This window comes from Taeniopygia guttata, chromosome 30 (genome assembly GCF_048771995.1).
Source record: "Taeniopygia guttata chromosome 30, bTaeGut7.mat, whole genome shotgun sequence".
Taxonomy (NCBI): Eukaryota; Metazoa; Chordata; class Aves; order Passeriformes; family Estrildidae; genus Taeniopygia; species Taeniopygia guttata.
Genome location: NC_133055.1, coordinates 5,053,902 through 5,067,950, shown reverse-complemented (window position 1 = coordinate 5,067,950; position 14,049 = coordinate 5,053,902). Strand labels below are relative to the sequence as shown.

At 54.0% G+C, this 14,049-nt stretch overlaps 2 protein-coding genes across 2 annotated transcripts in view; one reads left to right on the top strand and one right to left on the bottom strand.

Annotated features, from left to right (window-relative positions):
• LOC140680909 (uncharacterized) overlaps positions 1-14,049 on the bottom strand; it is a 692,735-nt gene that overhangs the window by 105,218 nt on the left and 573,468 nt on the right. The gene's annotated exons all lie outside the window — the stretch shown is intronic.
• Positions 1-14,049, top strand: part of LOC100226816 (uncharacterized) — a 1,189,242-nt gene that overhangs the window by 1,106,984 nt on the left and 68,209 nt on the right. The window contains 1 exon segment of the mRNA XM_072919754.1: positions 7,530-8,126. Within this exon segment, the coding sequence (XP_072775855.1) occupies positions 7,530-8,126 (597 nt within the window).

Sequence of the window (14,049 nt, the reverse complement as noted above, 5' to 3'; positions counted from 1 at the left end):
AGGAGAGCAAGGAGTCCTGTAAAAGTGACTGTATTGCTGAGCAGGGGGAGAGGCCGTGGGGCATTTGCCGTGCGCTCTCTGCCATGGTTGTAGTCCGCAGCCTCCTTTTTATCCTCATTTTCCCGGCCGCATCTCCCTCTGCCTTTGCCCATGGGCTGAGGTCCTTGGAAGGTTCAGACTTCCCGATGCGCCTGCTGCCTGTCCTCGTTAATATGCACCCTCCTTTTGTATACCAGCCGATATTCATGGCTGTTAAGCCTTTGTTCTTCTCCTCGAAGTTTGGGAATGTAGCGGGACTTTGAGTAGCTGTGTGGGTCAATTTGTGACATTTATTGGGACTGAGGGTTTCTCCCGTAGTTTCCTTATCTACAAGTGCCTGGCTCTCTCTCCAGGCAGATTCACTCCTTGACTCTGTTTTGTTCTTCCCGGGTCCTCTTTGGTTTTGGGATTATTCTCGGTGCCCTCATTCCCTGTCCTTTTGTAGCCCTTTGTGGATCAGGAGGCCTGGCTGCCACCTGCAACCCCTGGCTCAGCTGCTGGATGAGCTGCACTGCCAAGGTGTGGAGCATGGTAAAAAGATGAGAATTGCTGCAGCACAGAAGAGGAGAAGCAGCATTCGTTTAACCCCTGGTGTGCCGGGGAGCCACGAAAGCATGTCCCATTCCCGTCCTTCCCATGTATGGACCAATACATAAACTTCTCTCCTATTTCCTTTGTTATCTTTTTCACCACTTTACCTTTGTCATGTCTTTGCCAACAGCAGTTTGGGCCATTTATTTTTCCACAAACTCCTCCTTTTTCTGCTCACAGATAATCTGATCCCATCCCCATGTGAAATGTTGTGTTCATCATTTCAGTGGATTGGTCAGCAGGAAGGTCAGGAGCTGGAGCTGTCTAGTTGCTTCTTCTTTTGAGGACAGCTTTTAATCTAATGATGCCATTGAAATGATAAATGGGTTCTCTGCTTCCTGGTATGAATTGGTTTGGGTTCCCAGGGGCTGGCCCATGGTGTTGTAGGGTCTGTTCTGGTGGCCCTTCATCTTTTCCCCATTTCTGGGTGCTCCCTCAAGCTGGGGCTGCATGAATGACTGCATTTTTCTAAATACAGCATCAAATACTTGTATTCCAACTAATTTCCCTGAACTTGTTCTAGGAAAAACCCCACTGCTCTGATACACCCTGTACAGCACAGACAGTGGCAGCAGATGTTGGAGTGGGCAGGGGGATGATCTCCCCCTTATTTTAGTGAAGTTTTCACAACATTCTCCATTTGCTGTTTCCCTTTGCAGCCTCAGCCATTTCTGTTTCAGAGTCAGATCCTCACCATGGGCTCTGCCTTCAGCCGTGCAGATTCCATCTGTGCAAGCAGGCAGAGCTTGGGGTGAGGGGCAGAGGGAATCAGCCAATTCCTGCCCCAGGCAAGAAGAGCCAGGTACATTGTCCCCACTCTGCCCCAGCAGTGCTGATTTGCATTTCTAAAGCTCCTCCTGGGTGCCTGGAATGCAGCTTCTCTTCCAGAGCAGCCTTCAGCAGCCTCACATGTGGCCCCCCCACAACCTGCTGATTTTGTTTTTTCCTTCAGATCATCTGTTTACTGTTTATGGGTAAAAGGGTCACATTTAAATCTCTTCTAGTTTTGCGAAGTGCAGCCTAAAGGTGAACGTTGAAAACCACAGACCAAAATTTTGGTATCTCTAAGAGCCACATAAAACACAGACAAAAAAATTCCAAAGCAATTCACTTTCTTCTCCTTCTCCTCGGAGTAAAAACTCATTCTCACAATCCTAACTGAAACCTAACCAGCAATATAGAAGTAGAATTATTACAAAAAAATGCTCCAATGCTATAAACTTTGCACTGAAACTTCAGGAAAAAAGAAAAACTCTACCACTATGTTTAGTGGAAGAGTCAAGGCATTCCTTAATTCTGGCCAGGATGTGCTGCAGAAATCATTCCATCCCCACATAGCCCGGGTGTGCAGAGAAAACCGTTCCATGACACGTGGGTTTTACTTGATTTTTCCCGAACTTCATACAGTCTGAACCAGTCTAAATCCACTGGTTTAATGTTAAGTAGTTTCAGGCTGTGCAGTTTTTAGTATTTGGTTTCCTCGTGGCCCCGGATTTCTTTGCTTCAGCTGTTAATGAGGTGGGAAGTGCTGATTTCCTTCTCAGCCTTTTGCAGACCAGGTGTCTGCAGCCCTGGCAGTGTCTGGGGTAGGTGTTGGTTGCTGTTTGCTGCTGGGGTTGATGTTTTGCTGCTGGGTGTTATCTTTGTGGGTATCTTTTGGGCCATTCCCAGTGTGTTGAGATGTTAAACTCATCTCCATTGAGTGGTGTAACATCCCTTAACAAAACCTTTAACATTCCTTCCCCAGGGCCAAGGCAAAGCAAGCCTGAGTAGAGAAATGAAAGGTTAACAATGTTAAAGTCTATGAGCTGGTGTATTTTCCATCAATGCCATGGCAGGCAGGGCAGTGTGTGAGTGTAAGTGAGAGCCAGAGTGGAATTGTCCCGTGCTCTTGCCCAGCAGCTGTGGCAGGGCAGGCCCAGAGAGCGCTGAAGCTGCAGCAGTGGCAGCAAGGGCTGTCCCCGGTGGCTGGAGCTGCCAAAGGAGGGTGGCCAGGCCGAGGATTTCAGCAGAGGATGTGTGGGCAGGCCCAGGGCCTTGCCCCGCTGTGGAGCCCTGGCTGCTGCTGCGCTGCCTTCAGTGCAGGCTCAGTGGGGGCCTCCCATCCTCCTGCTGCAGGCGGGAAGTGCAAATCTCCGGGGCTGCAGAGACCTGGAGCCGAGGCTGAGGGGTCCCCCCGTGCTCAGCTGTGCTGGCGGCTGTTTCTGGCCTCGGGGCCACTTGGCACGGGCCACGCCACTTGGCCACCAGTGGTGCTGCTCTGCACTCCTTAGGCAGGAGCCGATGTCCTGCTGGGATGTTGGCAACAGCAAAGTGCCAAGGCAGGCTCTGTGCCAGCCCAGCTTCCTGGGGGAGAGATTGCACCAGAGACAGGATTCTGGCCACAGACTGCTTTAAATGTGCATCCCTTATCTCCACCCTGCACTAGGTGGAGAATTGCCAGGGTAAGGAATTCCCGAGATCAATTCCAAGGGGAAATGATTGAATATCTGCCCTGGGTCTGGCTCTTCTTCTTGCCCAAGCCAATGGCAAAAGCCGTACCCATGGCATCTTGGTTTCTATCCCCAGCTTCCAAAGGTGTTTCTTTCTTTCCCCTTTCATTCTTTGTACCCAGCCTGAGCTCTGGGTGTGCCAGGGGTTCTGGAGGTCCCATTGTATTCCTAAAGCTGCCATAACCCCCTGGAGGATCTTTCCTGTAAAATGAGTTCTGCTGTTTGAGTCTATGGCTTCCACAATCCCTTTTATATGAATTATTTCTTTCAGTGGCTGCTGAGCAATCAGAATTGCTTTTGCCCCCCTGTTAGGTGAGATGGTGTCACCAGAAGATATTGAAGCCTTCCTGCCCAGGGCATTTCAGTGCCAGGCTCTTACAAGCACACACAGCTGTGCCGGTTGAGCTGACCATGGGGGGTAACCTGGGCTTTGTCTGATACCCTTTCCTCAATAACAGCGTGTCTTGGAACTCTTTTCCCTTCTGCTGCCCTTGAAGAGCCATCCACAAAGACATTTTCTGCCTCAGGCCAGGCAATGTCTCCTGAATCTCCCCCAGGCTGGGTCTGGAGCTGTGTCACTTGAATGCAGTGCTGGGTTTCTTCCCAGCCCCTCTGGGGGCTGTTCAAACAGGAGGCTGGGTTAAACCCTTCCCCTGTCCTCAGTTCTGAATCCTCCTGTGCCACTGAACAAGTTTCACACTGTAATAACCGAGCACTGCTCATCCATTGCGAGGCTCTTTGGGTTATCAAAGCTTGAACTTGATGGCAGACTGGAACAGTTGGAGATCCTGTTGTCATCAGGTTTTGGGCCTCGGTTCCTGTTGAAGCTGTGGCTGCACAATTCTGCAGACAATGAGGCCACTCTGGCCACTGGGTGAAACATTTTGGCCCAAGGATTCCTTTGGCCTGGCCCTGTTGAACATTCCCCTACAATTCCAATTGCTTTTCTGAGTCTGGAAGAGCCACAGCTGAGGCATCAATATTTTTGGTTGTTCATTTTCTCAGGTTTTATTCACTTTCTCCTGTCCATACCACAGCATGGAGGCTGTCTGGGGTTAATAAGTCCAGACATTTTACACAAAGGTACAGCAGCAATAGCCTCTGTATCACCTTTTACAATATTACAATGCCATCATCAAATTCCTTCCTAGATAATTACAATCACAGTAGGAAGAGAAAAAAATTAGTTTAGTTCAAACTAACCTCCCACAGCTCCTAATTGAACAAATGACACCAGCTCAGCTTTCCCATTTATTCCCTTAATAATGAAAACATTCCTTTACAATGTTTCCCCCTTAGGTGTAAGATTCAGAGTGGATGGAGAGGCCCCTGTGTCCATCAGGAGAGGCCTCCTCTGGATGCAGACGCAGCCTGGATATTCTCCAGGGCTGCAGTGTGGTGGGTCCCCGGTGGGATGGGAGCTCAGAGAGCCCTGACAATCCATGTCCATGCAGGGGTGGACTCGCTCCTCCTGAGGGTGCTGCTGTCTGTGCTTGCAGTGTCCTTGTGGGCTGCAGCTGGAGCCCTGACTCCTTCCCAGGGGCTGTTTGGGTGGGCTCTGCCCTGGCCAGGAGGGCAATGCCTCTGCCAGGTGCTTGTGGCCGACGCCGTCCCCTGGGTGCTGGGGCCCCCTTGGGCCCTGGGGTTGGTCCCTCAGGGGCTGTGGGAACTCTGCTATGGCCTTTGCCTTCAGCTTGGCCTTTTGCTCATCCCTCCTTGCCTTCAGCTGCTGTGCCTTTGTGCCCAAGTGCTGCAGGGCCTTCTTCTGCCACTCCTGCAGCCCCGGTCACTGCCTGTGGGTGCTCATCCTCTGAGAGCTGCTGAGCTTTCTGCAAAATCTTTCCTTTCTGCAGGGACCCAAGCCAAATCCTTAACAGAAAATCCTGATCCTTCCATGTGCACTCTGCATTTCCCAGATGTTCCTTTGTTTTGCTCCTTGTGCTCAGGGTCCCCTGCACAGCCCGGATGGCAGAGCCGGTGCCTGTCCTGCCGCAGTGTCCAAAGGCGGCCCCCCCGGCGGGCAGGGCCGGCAGCTCCCCGGGGCCGGGCAGCGGCCGGGGCGTCCCGCAGCCTCCTGGGGGCCGGGGGCCACTGCCGGCCCTGCCCGGGGCTGGTGGGGTCAGGCAGCGCCCGGCGCTGAGCCCCGGCTGCCCCACAGCCCCGGCCCGGCCCCGCAGCTCCCCACAGGCCCCCAGCCCTGCTCCCGGTCCCGCACCTCTGCGCCCGCTGCTGCCGCTGCCCACCACAGAGAAACCCCTGACATCCTGACCTCCTGCTTTTCTTCTCCTGGAAAGTGGGAATTCAAAGTATCAGCTGGCAAATTGTCAGGATAAGACCCTGCTGAAAAACATCCCAATCCTGAGTATTTTTCTGTTCCTCCTCTTTTCCATCATCCTTTTTCTTACCACACACATTCCTCCTGCTGCTTCTTGCCTGAACCATATTGCTGCACACTCCCCTTTACCCAATCCCTTCCCAGCACACCAACACCATCCATCCCCTGTTGTCCAAATCCCTTCTCCACTTCCCTTATTGCCCCCACTGGGTTCCATGTCCTTAATTACCTCTGGTGGAATGTGCAAACTACCTCAGCATTCTCCCAAGGGACCCTTCAGAGCCATTTTGGGGTCATCCTCCCTTTGGCCAGGACCCCTCCGTGGCTTTCCCTTTTCTCCCCTCCATGGGTGCCCTGCCATGTTCACTCCCCGAAGGTCCCAGGGCACTCACTGAAGAGATTTTCAGTGCTCTCTCCCTGCTGACTCTTCACAGACCCCCCTGATGTGTCACTCGTCTGTCTCCTGGTCACTCCCGGGTCCCCAATCAATCCCCGGTGCCGCCGCCAGCCAAGGGAGCCGATCACCCAAAGTGGGTGAGGCACCTTCAGCTGCACTCCCTGCCCCAGGGTGTGCGGGAAAATTGACATCACCAGAGGATTCTGTCCACAAAGCAGACAGAGGAGTCCTGTGAAACTAATTTCATTTCTAAAAATGGGAGCGGCCATGGGAAATTCCCCATGGGATCTCTCCAATTGTTGGAGGACACAGCCTCCTTTTCATCCTAATTCTCCTGGCCACATCTCCCTCTGCTTTCCCCATTGGCTGAAGTGCTTGAGAGCTGCAGACTTCCCAATCCACCTACTACATACCCAACTTAATATGCTCCCTGCTTTTATATAGCAAACGATATTCATGGCTCTGTTAAGTCTTTGTTGTTCTTCTGGAAGTTCATGAATAGAGCAGGACCTTGGCTGAGCAGCAGTCTATGTCATCAATTAATAACATTTTCTAAAACTGATTCCTTCTGTCACTCCCTTGTTTACAGCTCCCTGGCCCTCTGAGCCTTCCCCAACTGGACTCCCCACCTCGGCCCCATCGCCCCCGCGAGGGGAATTTGGGGAGGTGGGAGTGGGGCAGCGCCAAGGCCGGGCCCCCCCGCGCTGTCCTGGCGGGAGCGGCTGCAGTGGGGACCGAGTGCGGGCGGGAGCGGCCGAGAGCCCAGCGCTGCCCCAGCCCGACCTGCCCCAGCTCCATCCCTGCCCCTCGGCTGGGATGCTGTGGGTCTGGGGGGGAGAGGGAGCCGACAGTGGGTGCTGGGCCTGGGGGCAGGAGGAGAAGGGAAGGAGAAGCAGGCTTGAGGAACAGAATGGTCAAACGATGCAGGTGGCAGGAGAGGGTGGGACTGTGCAGGAGAAGGAGGAATAGCAGGAGGAAGAGGAGTGTGAGGAAGAGCAGAGACACATGGGGAGCAGGAGGAGCAGAAAGAGGAAGCAGCAGAAGGTTCCACCCCTCCCTGTATCTGCAGCCTCCCTCCAGCCCCAGGAGCGTTGCTCCCCCCACATGCAGCAGGTGACTGTGGAGGGGGATCCAGGATTTTCACGGGGTGAATCTTGGTGTTTCTGAGCTTTCTTGGGTAAATGTTGGTGCTTTGGTTTTATGTGGCAGCTGAATCTTTATGTTTTGGAGGAGGTTTTTGCTGACTTGTGATGTTTGGGGAGATTTTGATCTGTATCTTGAAGTTTGTGGGTTTTTTGGGCTAAATCTTGGTGTTTTGGAGGTTCTTACAGACACAAGATTCTCAATGACTTCTTGAGATGAACTTGGGCAAGGAGGAACCTCCAGTCCAAGGTGCTCTCTTCTTGTTTTTTTCCCCAAACCAGGATTTTTCATTCCCTGGGCGTGTCTGGATGGAGGAGGAGGAAAAGCCCCGGAGATGCTGCAGGAGGAGGAGCTGCAAACCCAGCCCAGGGAGCTGCGGGGAGGAAAGAGCCCCCCTGAGCCAGGAAGGCGGGCGGAGATCCAGCCGGAGCTCAGAGCTGGTGGAGAAGCCTCATGGCAGGGAGAAGCCCCACAAGTGCTTGGAATGTGGGAAGGGTTTCACCCAGAGATCCAGCCTGACTGTGCACCAGAGGATCCACACTGGGGAGAGGCCCTACGAGTGTGGGGAGTGTGGGAAGAGGTTTCGGACCAGTTCCAATCTCCTCCTACATGAGCGGATTCACACAGAGGAGAGGCCCTTCCGCTGCCCCGACTGCGGGGAGGGCTTCAACCGCAACTCCACCCTCACCGTGCACCGGCGCATCCACACCGGGGAGAGGCCCTACGAGTGTGGGAAGTGTGGGAAGGGTTTCAGACAGATGTCTGGCCTGATGGAGCACCAGGTGATCCACACTGGGGAACGGCCCTATGAGTGCTTGGAATGTGGGAAGAGCTTTGGGCGGAGCTCACACCTGAGAACACACCAGCGCGTCCACACAGGGGAGAGGCCCTACGAGTGTCCCCAGTGTGGGAAGAGGTTTCAGACCAGCTCTGATGTCCTCAAACATGAGCGGATTCACACAGAGGAGAGGCCCTTCCGCTGCCCCGACTGTGGGAAGGGCTTCAACCAAAACTCCCACCTCACCGTGCACCGGCGCATCCACACTGGGGAGAGGCCCTACGAGTGTGGGAAGTGTGGGAAGAGCTTCTCACAGAGCTCAGCCTTGACCCAGCACCAACGGAGGCACCAGTAAGGGAAGCCCTGTGAGTGCCCTGAGTGAGGGAAGAGCTTGGAGTGAGGGAAGAGAGTGAGGGAAGAGAGTGAGGGAAGAGAGTGAGGGAAGAGCTTGGTGCGCTGCTCCAGCTCCATTCCCCATGGGAGGATCCAGGCTGGATGATCCCCAGTGACCCCCGTTGGGCAAAGCCCTGGTGCCCCCGTATGGGGAATAAAACAGAGAGTAAAGCAATGGAGCTGATAAAGGGGCCCGATATCTGAGGCCTGACTGAGCAGAAACTCTGGGAGACACAGACACAGTTTAAGTCTCCCTGGGCAAGAAGTGACTGAGCAACGTGGTGTGAGACTTTGTGATAAAATAATGTTGCCAGGTGATGTCATGTCATGAAGAATGTGTAACCAATGGGAAATTGTTACCAAAAACAGAGCCCTATATAAGCACCATAGAAGTAAATCCCTGTATAAAACCTGGTACACACAATAAAATTGGCTTTGGTCTAAACTCGGATGTCCCCGTCTCTCCCTGGTGGATATCCCTGTTGTGGGTGATCCCCGTTGGGTGGGGGGAAGGTGTTGGAGGGATTTCTTTCCCTTCTCCTCGTGCTGCCGTGTTTTGGTTGGTAATAAATTCCCTCCCTGTGCCCGGGCTGGGTCTGTTGTCCCCGTGCCGCTGCTTGGGGCGGGATCTCTCCCGTTCCTTCTCTGCACTCCCGGGCCTCTCCTCAGCCAATGAGAGAATGCGATGGACAAGAGTCAGCCAATCAGAGAGAGAAGCGCTGATGACTCACCAGTTGCCGGGCAGACCCGCAGCAGGCAGTGTTCCCCACCCGGACCCCGCCCTCCCTGCCCAGTGCCGGCCCCGCCGTGGGGTCCCCCCAAGTCCCTCCCCAGTGCCCCCATAAACTGGGCTGGGTTTAACTGGGAAGCGTTACTGGGAACACTGGGAGCAGGCGGGCAGGGGCAGAGTGACAGCAGGGCTGGGGGTACACAGGACCCCCCCAAAATCAGCGTGGGGACGGAGTGGGGATCCCGGCTGGGCCCGAGGCCACAGGGAAGCTCTGCGGCTGCCAGCGGCTCAGGAGATCTGTGGGCAGAGAAACAGGGGTGACACCGGGCTGGGGGTCCCGGGGGGAGCACCCACAGTCTTGGGGAGAGGGGACATGACCCCCGGGACCCCCCTTGACCCACTTGCACAGGTAGAAGCCGAGCCCCAGCACCAGGAAGACAAAGCCCAACTCGTAGTCCCTGATCCTGTTGCCTTTATGAAAGACAACCAGGGGCCTGGTTCAGGTGGCAGCACGGCGGCCTGGTCTCGCCCAAGCCACTCGGGCTAATCAACACACGCAGATACCAATATGGCAGACGGTTGAAAAGCCTTTATTATCCTATCTCGTGGGTTTAAATAGGTTTAGGGGTCTTTGCTACGTCAGAGGGGGGTTGGGGGTCTCAGAGGATAGTGGGTAGTGGAATTTTACCAGAACAGGTGTGGCTACATTCTTCTCTGACTCCTGGGGTTAACAGATAAGCGGGGAAGAGAGAGGGGGGAAGGGGTCTGTCTTTCCGTGACATCCCGGTGATCTTCCGCTCCGCCTGTCCCTATCTACCACATCTCCCCCCTCCTTATCACATACAAAATGAGGTAGTTGTAGATAGAGGCATTGGAGTGAGGTACAGACTTGTAACTTGTTAAGGAAAGGGTGGTTTAGTAGATCAGGGTAGATTTTTTAAGGCAGGTGCTGAAGGCTTTAGCTACTGACTGTGTTTGCAGTTTTTTGGTTTAGAGCATTTGTTGGTGGCCTATGAACAGAATGTTTGCCCTTTCCAGACGGGCCTGAACAAACGAGACTAGTTTGTTCAGCAGGCATGGTCCTATGGTAATAGCCAAAAGCAGTATTGCCAGTGGACCTACCAGGGCGGAAATTAAAGTGGTGAGCCAAGGTGATTGATTGAACCAGGATTCAAACCAGCTCTGCTGGGTCTCCCTGTCTCTCTTTCTCTGAGCCAGTCTGTCTCGGAGTTCTGCCATGGAGTCTTTAACGACTCCTGTATGATCTGCATAAAAGCAGCATTCCTCCTTCAACGCCGCACACAATCCTCCCTGCTGCATGAACAAAAGGTCCAGACCTCGCCTATTTTGTAAAACTACTTCTGAAAGCGAAGAGACTGATTTCTCTAGATAGGAGATGGATTTCTCGATCCTCTGCAGGTCCTCATCGATGGTCATTTGCAGCTGGGAGAGTCCGTGTTGCTGGGTTGCGATGGCTGAGACGCCCGTGGCGGTGCCAGCTGCTCCCAAGCCGAGCAGCATCGCGATAGTTATACCTGTGATGATTTCCCTTTTGTGGAGTCTGTTAGGTTCTTCGAGAAGATGGTATATTTCTTCGTCTGAGTGGTACAAGACCCTGGGGACAATCAGAACTTGGACACAGAAATCAGTAGAGTCATTGAATTTGTCAAGGAACACACAAGGACTCACTCCGGACCTTTGGCAAACCCACATCCCAGACGCAGATGGGATCACCCACTTGCTAGTTTTTCTGTTAGGTTTGACAACTTTAGTGCAGAAGTTGCCTTTCTGCTTCGCTAAGGTTGCATTCCCAAAACATCTGCCCTGTCCTGTGATTTGACTCAGGGTGATTCCTCTGCGGGGAGTGTCCCATCTGCACTGGTGGGGGGCGCTGGCCGAGGAGTAACTGAAGGGGGTGTCCAAAGCAATGCCTTCATAAAAAGGGGGTTTGATATCATAGCAAAGCCAACAGGAGTTAGTTAGGTTCGGTTTGGTTTCGTTTAGGGTTAAAAAGGTAGCTTCTAGCATACGAAAGATTGGGTTTGGCTCTGACTCAGCCATGCAGCCTATCTGGGGGGTATCTGCAAGGCTGGTCGGGGTGTCAGTGGCTTTTGGGGTCAGGGTTTTGAGGTGGGTTGTGTTTTTCCCTCTCAGCACATTCCTGATAATTTTGTTGGGTCCCACTGGTCGAGGCGTTGGCGGCTGGAGCCTGATAATTCTCACATTCATCCACCTCCTCGGTCCTTTGAGGACCACCGTCCATGTTCTACCCGTGGCCCAGCTAGGGTGATCTGGCTGTAGGACAGTCATGTTATAACTTACGCATGCCCGTTGTCTAGGCTGTGCAGTGTGGTCTCCGCAGCCAAAGGGTGCCCAGGTGAACTGTAAGAATTTGTCGGGCTCCTGTGGTTGCCACCCGTCTGCCCATGGTCTGGCATCTGTAACAATGGTTTCGCAACCCCAATACCCACAATGTCCCCATCCCGGGTAGTCACAGTACCTTTTCCCTGGGTTGGACGCTGGGCACCAATAGGATATGTACATGAGTATGATGTGTGGGCTTGAGGGCCGTATTTTCGGTTGCCCTGGAAACAGATCGGCTATGTGGAATACGAAGGATGGAGCGTTTGCGGTGGTGACCTCTTTGAACACCTTGTCACTTGAAAGATGTTGCATGACCCATCTGAACGGCTGGTGAGGGTAGTGGCCTGGGTCGGCTTGCCCCCCGGCCACAAACCCCACCAGCAGGATTGCACAGAGACACTGCACATGTCTGGGTCTCACCGCCGTGGGACGCTCAGGCTCTGTCTGGTGGCTTGGTGGTCCGTTATCTCTCTCTGGAGCAGGTGTGTGTGTGTCGCGGGGACGGTCCACGAGCGTGTCCTGCGAACGAAAACTCACAGTTTTCCATTAGTTTCATTCTTAAGGTCAGGTTTGATCGACCTGAGTGGACACCACCTGATCTTGTCCTCCTTTTTAACTGCCGCGTACCCCCGTCCCGTAAGCACCAGTCTCCAGCCCCGTTCCCACTCGCCTAGCTCGTTTTTGACCATGACCTGTGGGCCCTCCTCTAGTGTCTGGGTGGCCCAGTGTTTTCGAATGGGACTGTTTGTTTCATCTCCCCTAGGAAATTGGTTCAGTGCTAGCAGCGCGGTTGCTAGCATGCGTGTCTGGTCTCCTGAGGGGATGGAATTGGCAAAGCCCTCTGCCTTTGCCAACACTTCTAACTTGGCTTTTAGGGTCTGATTTGCTCGCTCGACAATGGCCTGTCCGGTGCTGTTATATGGGATTCCCTGTGCTAAGGTGATACCCCACACTGAGGTGAACTCTCGCACTGATTTAGAGATAAAATTGGAAGCATTGTCAGTTTTAATTTGCTTGGGGATACCAAGCCATGCCATAACTGTCAGCCAGTGCTGGATCGTGGCCTTCGAGTTGGGTTTGAGATGCTGTGTCGCTATGATCACTCCGCTGTAGGTGTCCACTGTCACTGCAAGCCATGCTCGGGGCTTCAGCAGTTCGCAGAGGGTGAAGTCTGACTGCCAGATTTCTGATGCCTTGAGGCCTCTCGGGTTGACTCCACCGGTCCATAGGGGTGACTTCTGGCAGTGAGGGCAGGTAGCCACTACGTGCCTCGCGTCTGCTGTCGAGATCCCACATCTTTTTGCCAGTGCTTTGGCCCCTATGTGGAGTGACTCGTGCAGCTGACGAGCTTCCTGCAGTGTCCACACTCCCTTCGCTGCGGCATCTGCTTTGTCGTTGCCAGTCTGGAAGAAGCCCTTGACTGGGTTATGGCTGTTGACGTGGATGACAGACACGGTGCCCTGGCGTGAGGAGAGTGCCTCTTCAAGCATGGAGGCCGTCGTGGATGTTGACACACCTGGTCTTGACATGGCTAGGCAGAGCTTTGCCACGAATATAGAGTCTGTCACGATGTTGAGGTGTTCGTCCTGGAAAAGTCCGCATGCCAAGACCACTGCTGCTGCTTCCAGCTGTTGCACTGACAGCGTGGGGTCACATGTTTTGACGCAATGCCATGTTTCTCCTGTTTGCCACACTGCTGCTGCGGTAGAAGTCATGGAGGAGGCGTCTGTAAAGACCGTTGGTCCTGGTTGCGGTCGGTCCATGACCTTCGGTGGCACATCTATGTCGACAATGGTCAGTAGCTGGGTCCAGGGTGGTTTGGTGGCGTAGGAGATTTCTCCTCCAAAGCCAGTGAGAGCGAGGGCCAGGTGCTCCGATATTGCAGTTGACTCCGTGGTCGGTCGCTTGCGGAAGGGGAGGTGGATCCTTGCCGGCTCGGTCCCCAGGTGTCTCAGGGCGAGTCTCCTGCCTTTCGTGATGAGGTTAGCAATGCACTCAACTCCTGGGGAGAATGCGTGAGTCGGTCTTCCGAGGACCACCCACTGGATCGGCTGGGATTTTTCGGAAGGTCCTTGGGCAAGTGCTCCCACTCCTCCCTTCTGCGTGAAGTGGACGTATAAGTCCAGTGGTACACCCCGGTTCCACCTGGCAAGCAGGCTGGTGGACATCTGACGTTCGATGAAGTCGAGGGATTTCGTTGCTTGCGGCGTCAGCTCCTTGGGGTCCCACGGGTGTTTTCCTTTCAGGAGGTCATACAGGGGGTCCATGACCTCTGGGGGAACTAGGATGATGTTGCGGAGCCACTGCAGAGATCCTACGAGTCGTTGCATGTCGTGGAGGGTCTTGATGTCTCGGCGGACTTTTATCTCGGGTGGGGTCACGTAGGAGTTTGTGATCCCCACTCCCAGGAAGGTCACGCACGGTCCTCTCTTGATCTTCGTGTTCGCGATCTCGAAGCCGTTGGCCTGGAGGGTTTCTGTGATCGTGGACACTAGGTGATCCACTTGGCCTGCCGATGGTGCGGCGACGAGGATGTCGTCCATGTACTGAATGATGGTCGCAGCAGGGTGGGAGTGTCGGACTGGCATCAGTGCCCTGTCCACGGTGATCTGGCATATGGTCGGGCTGTCCACAAGGCCTTGAGGTAGCACCTTCCATTGGAAGCGGAGGTTAGGTCGCTCGCCGTTCGGGAACACGATGGAGAAGGCGAACCGTTCTTTGTCCTCGGCATGCAGGGGTATTGAAAAGAAACAGTCTTTGATGTCCAGCACTGCGCACGGCTGCCCT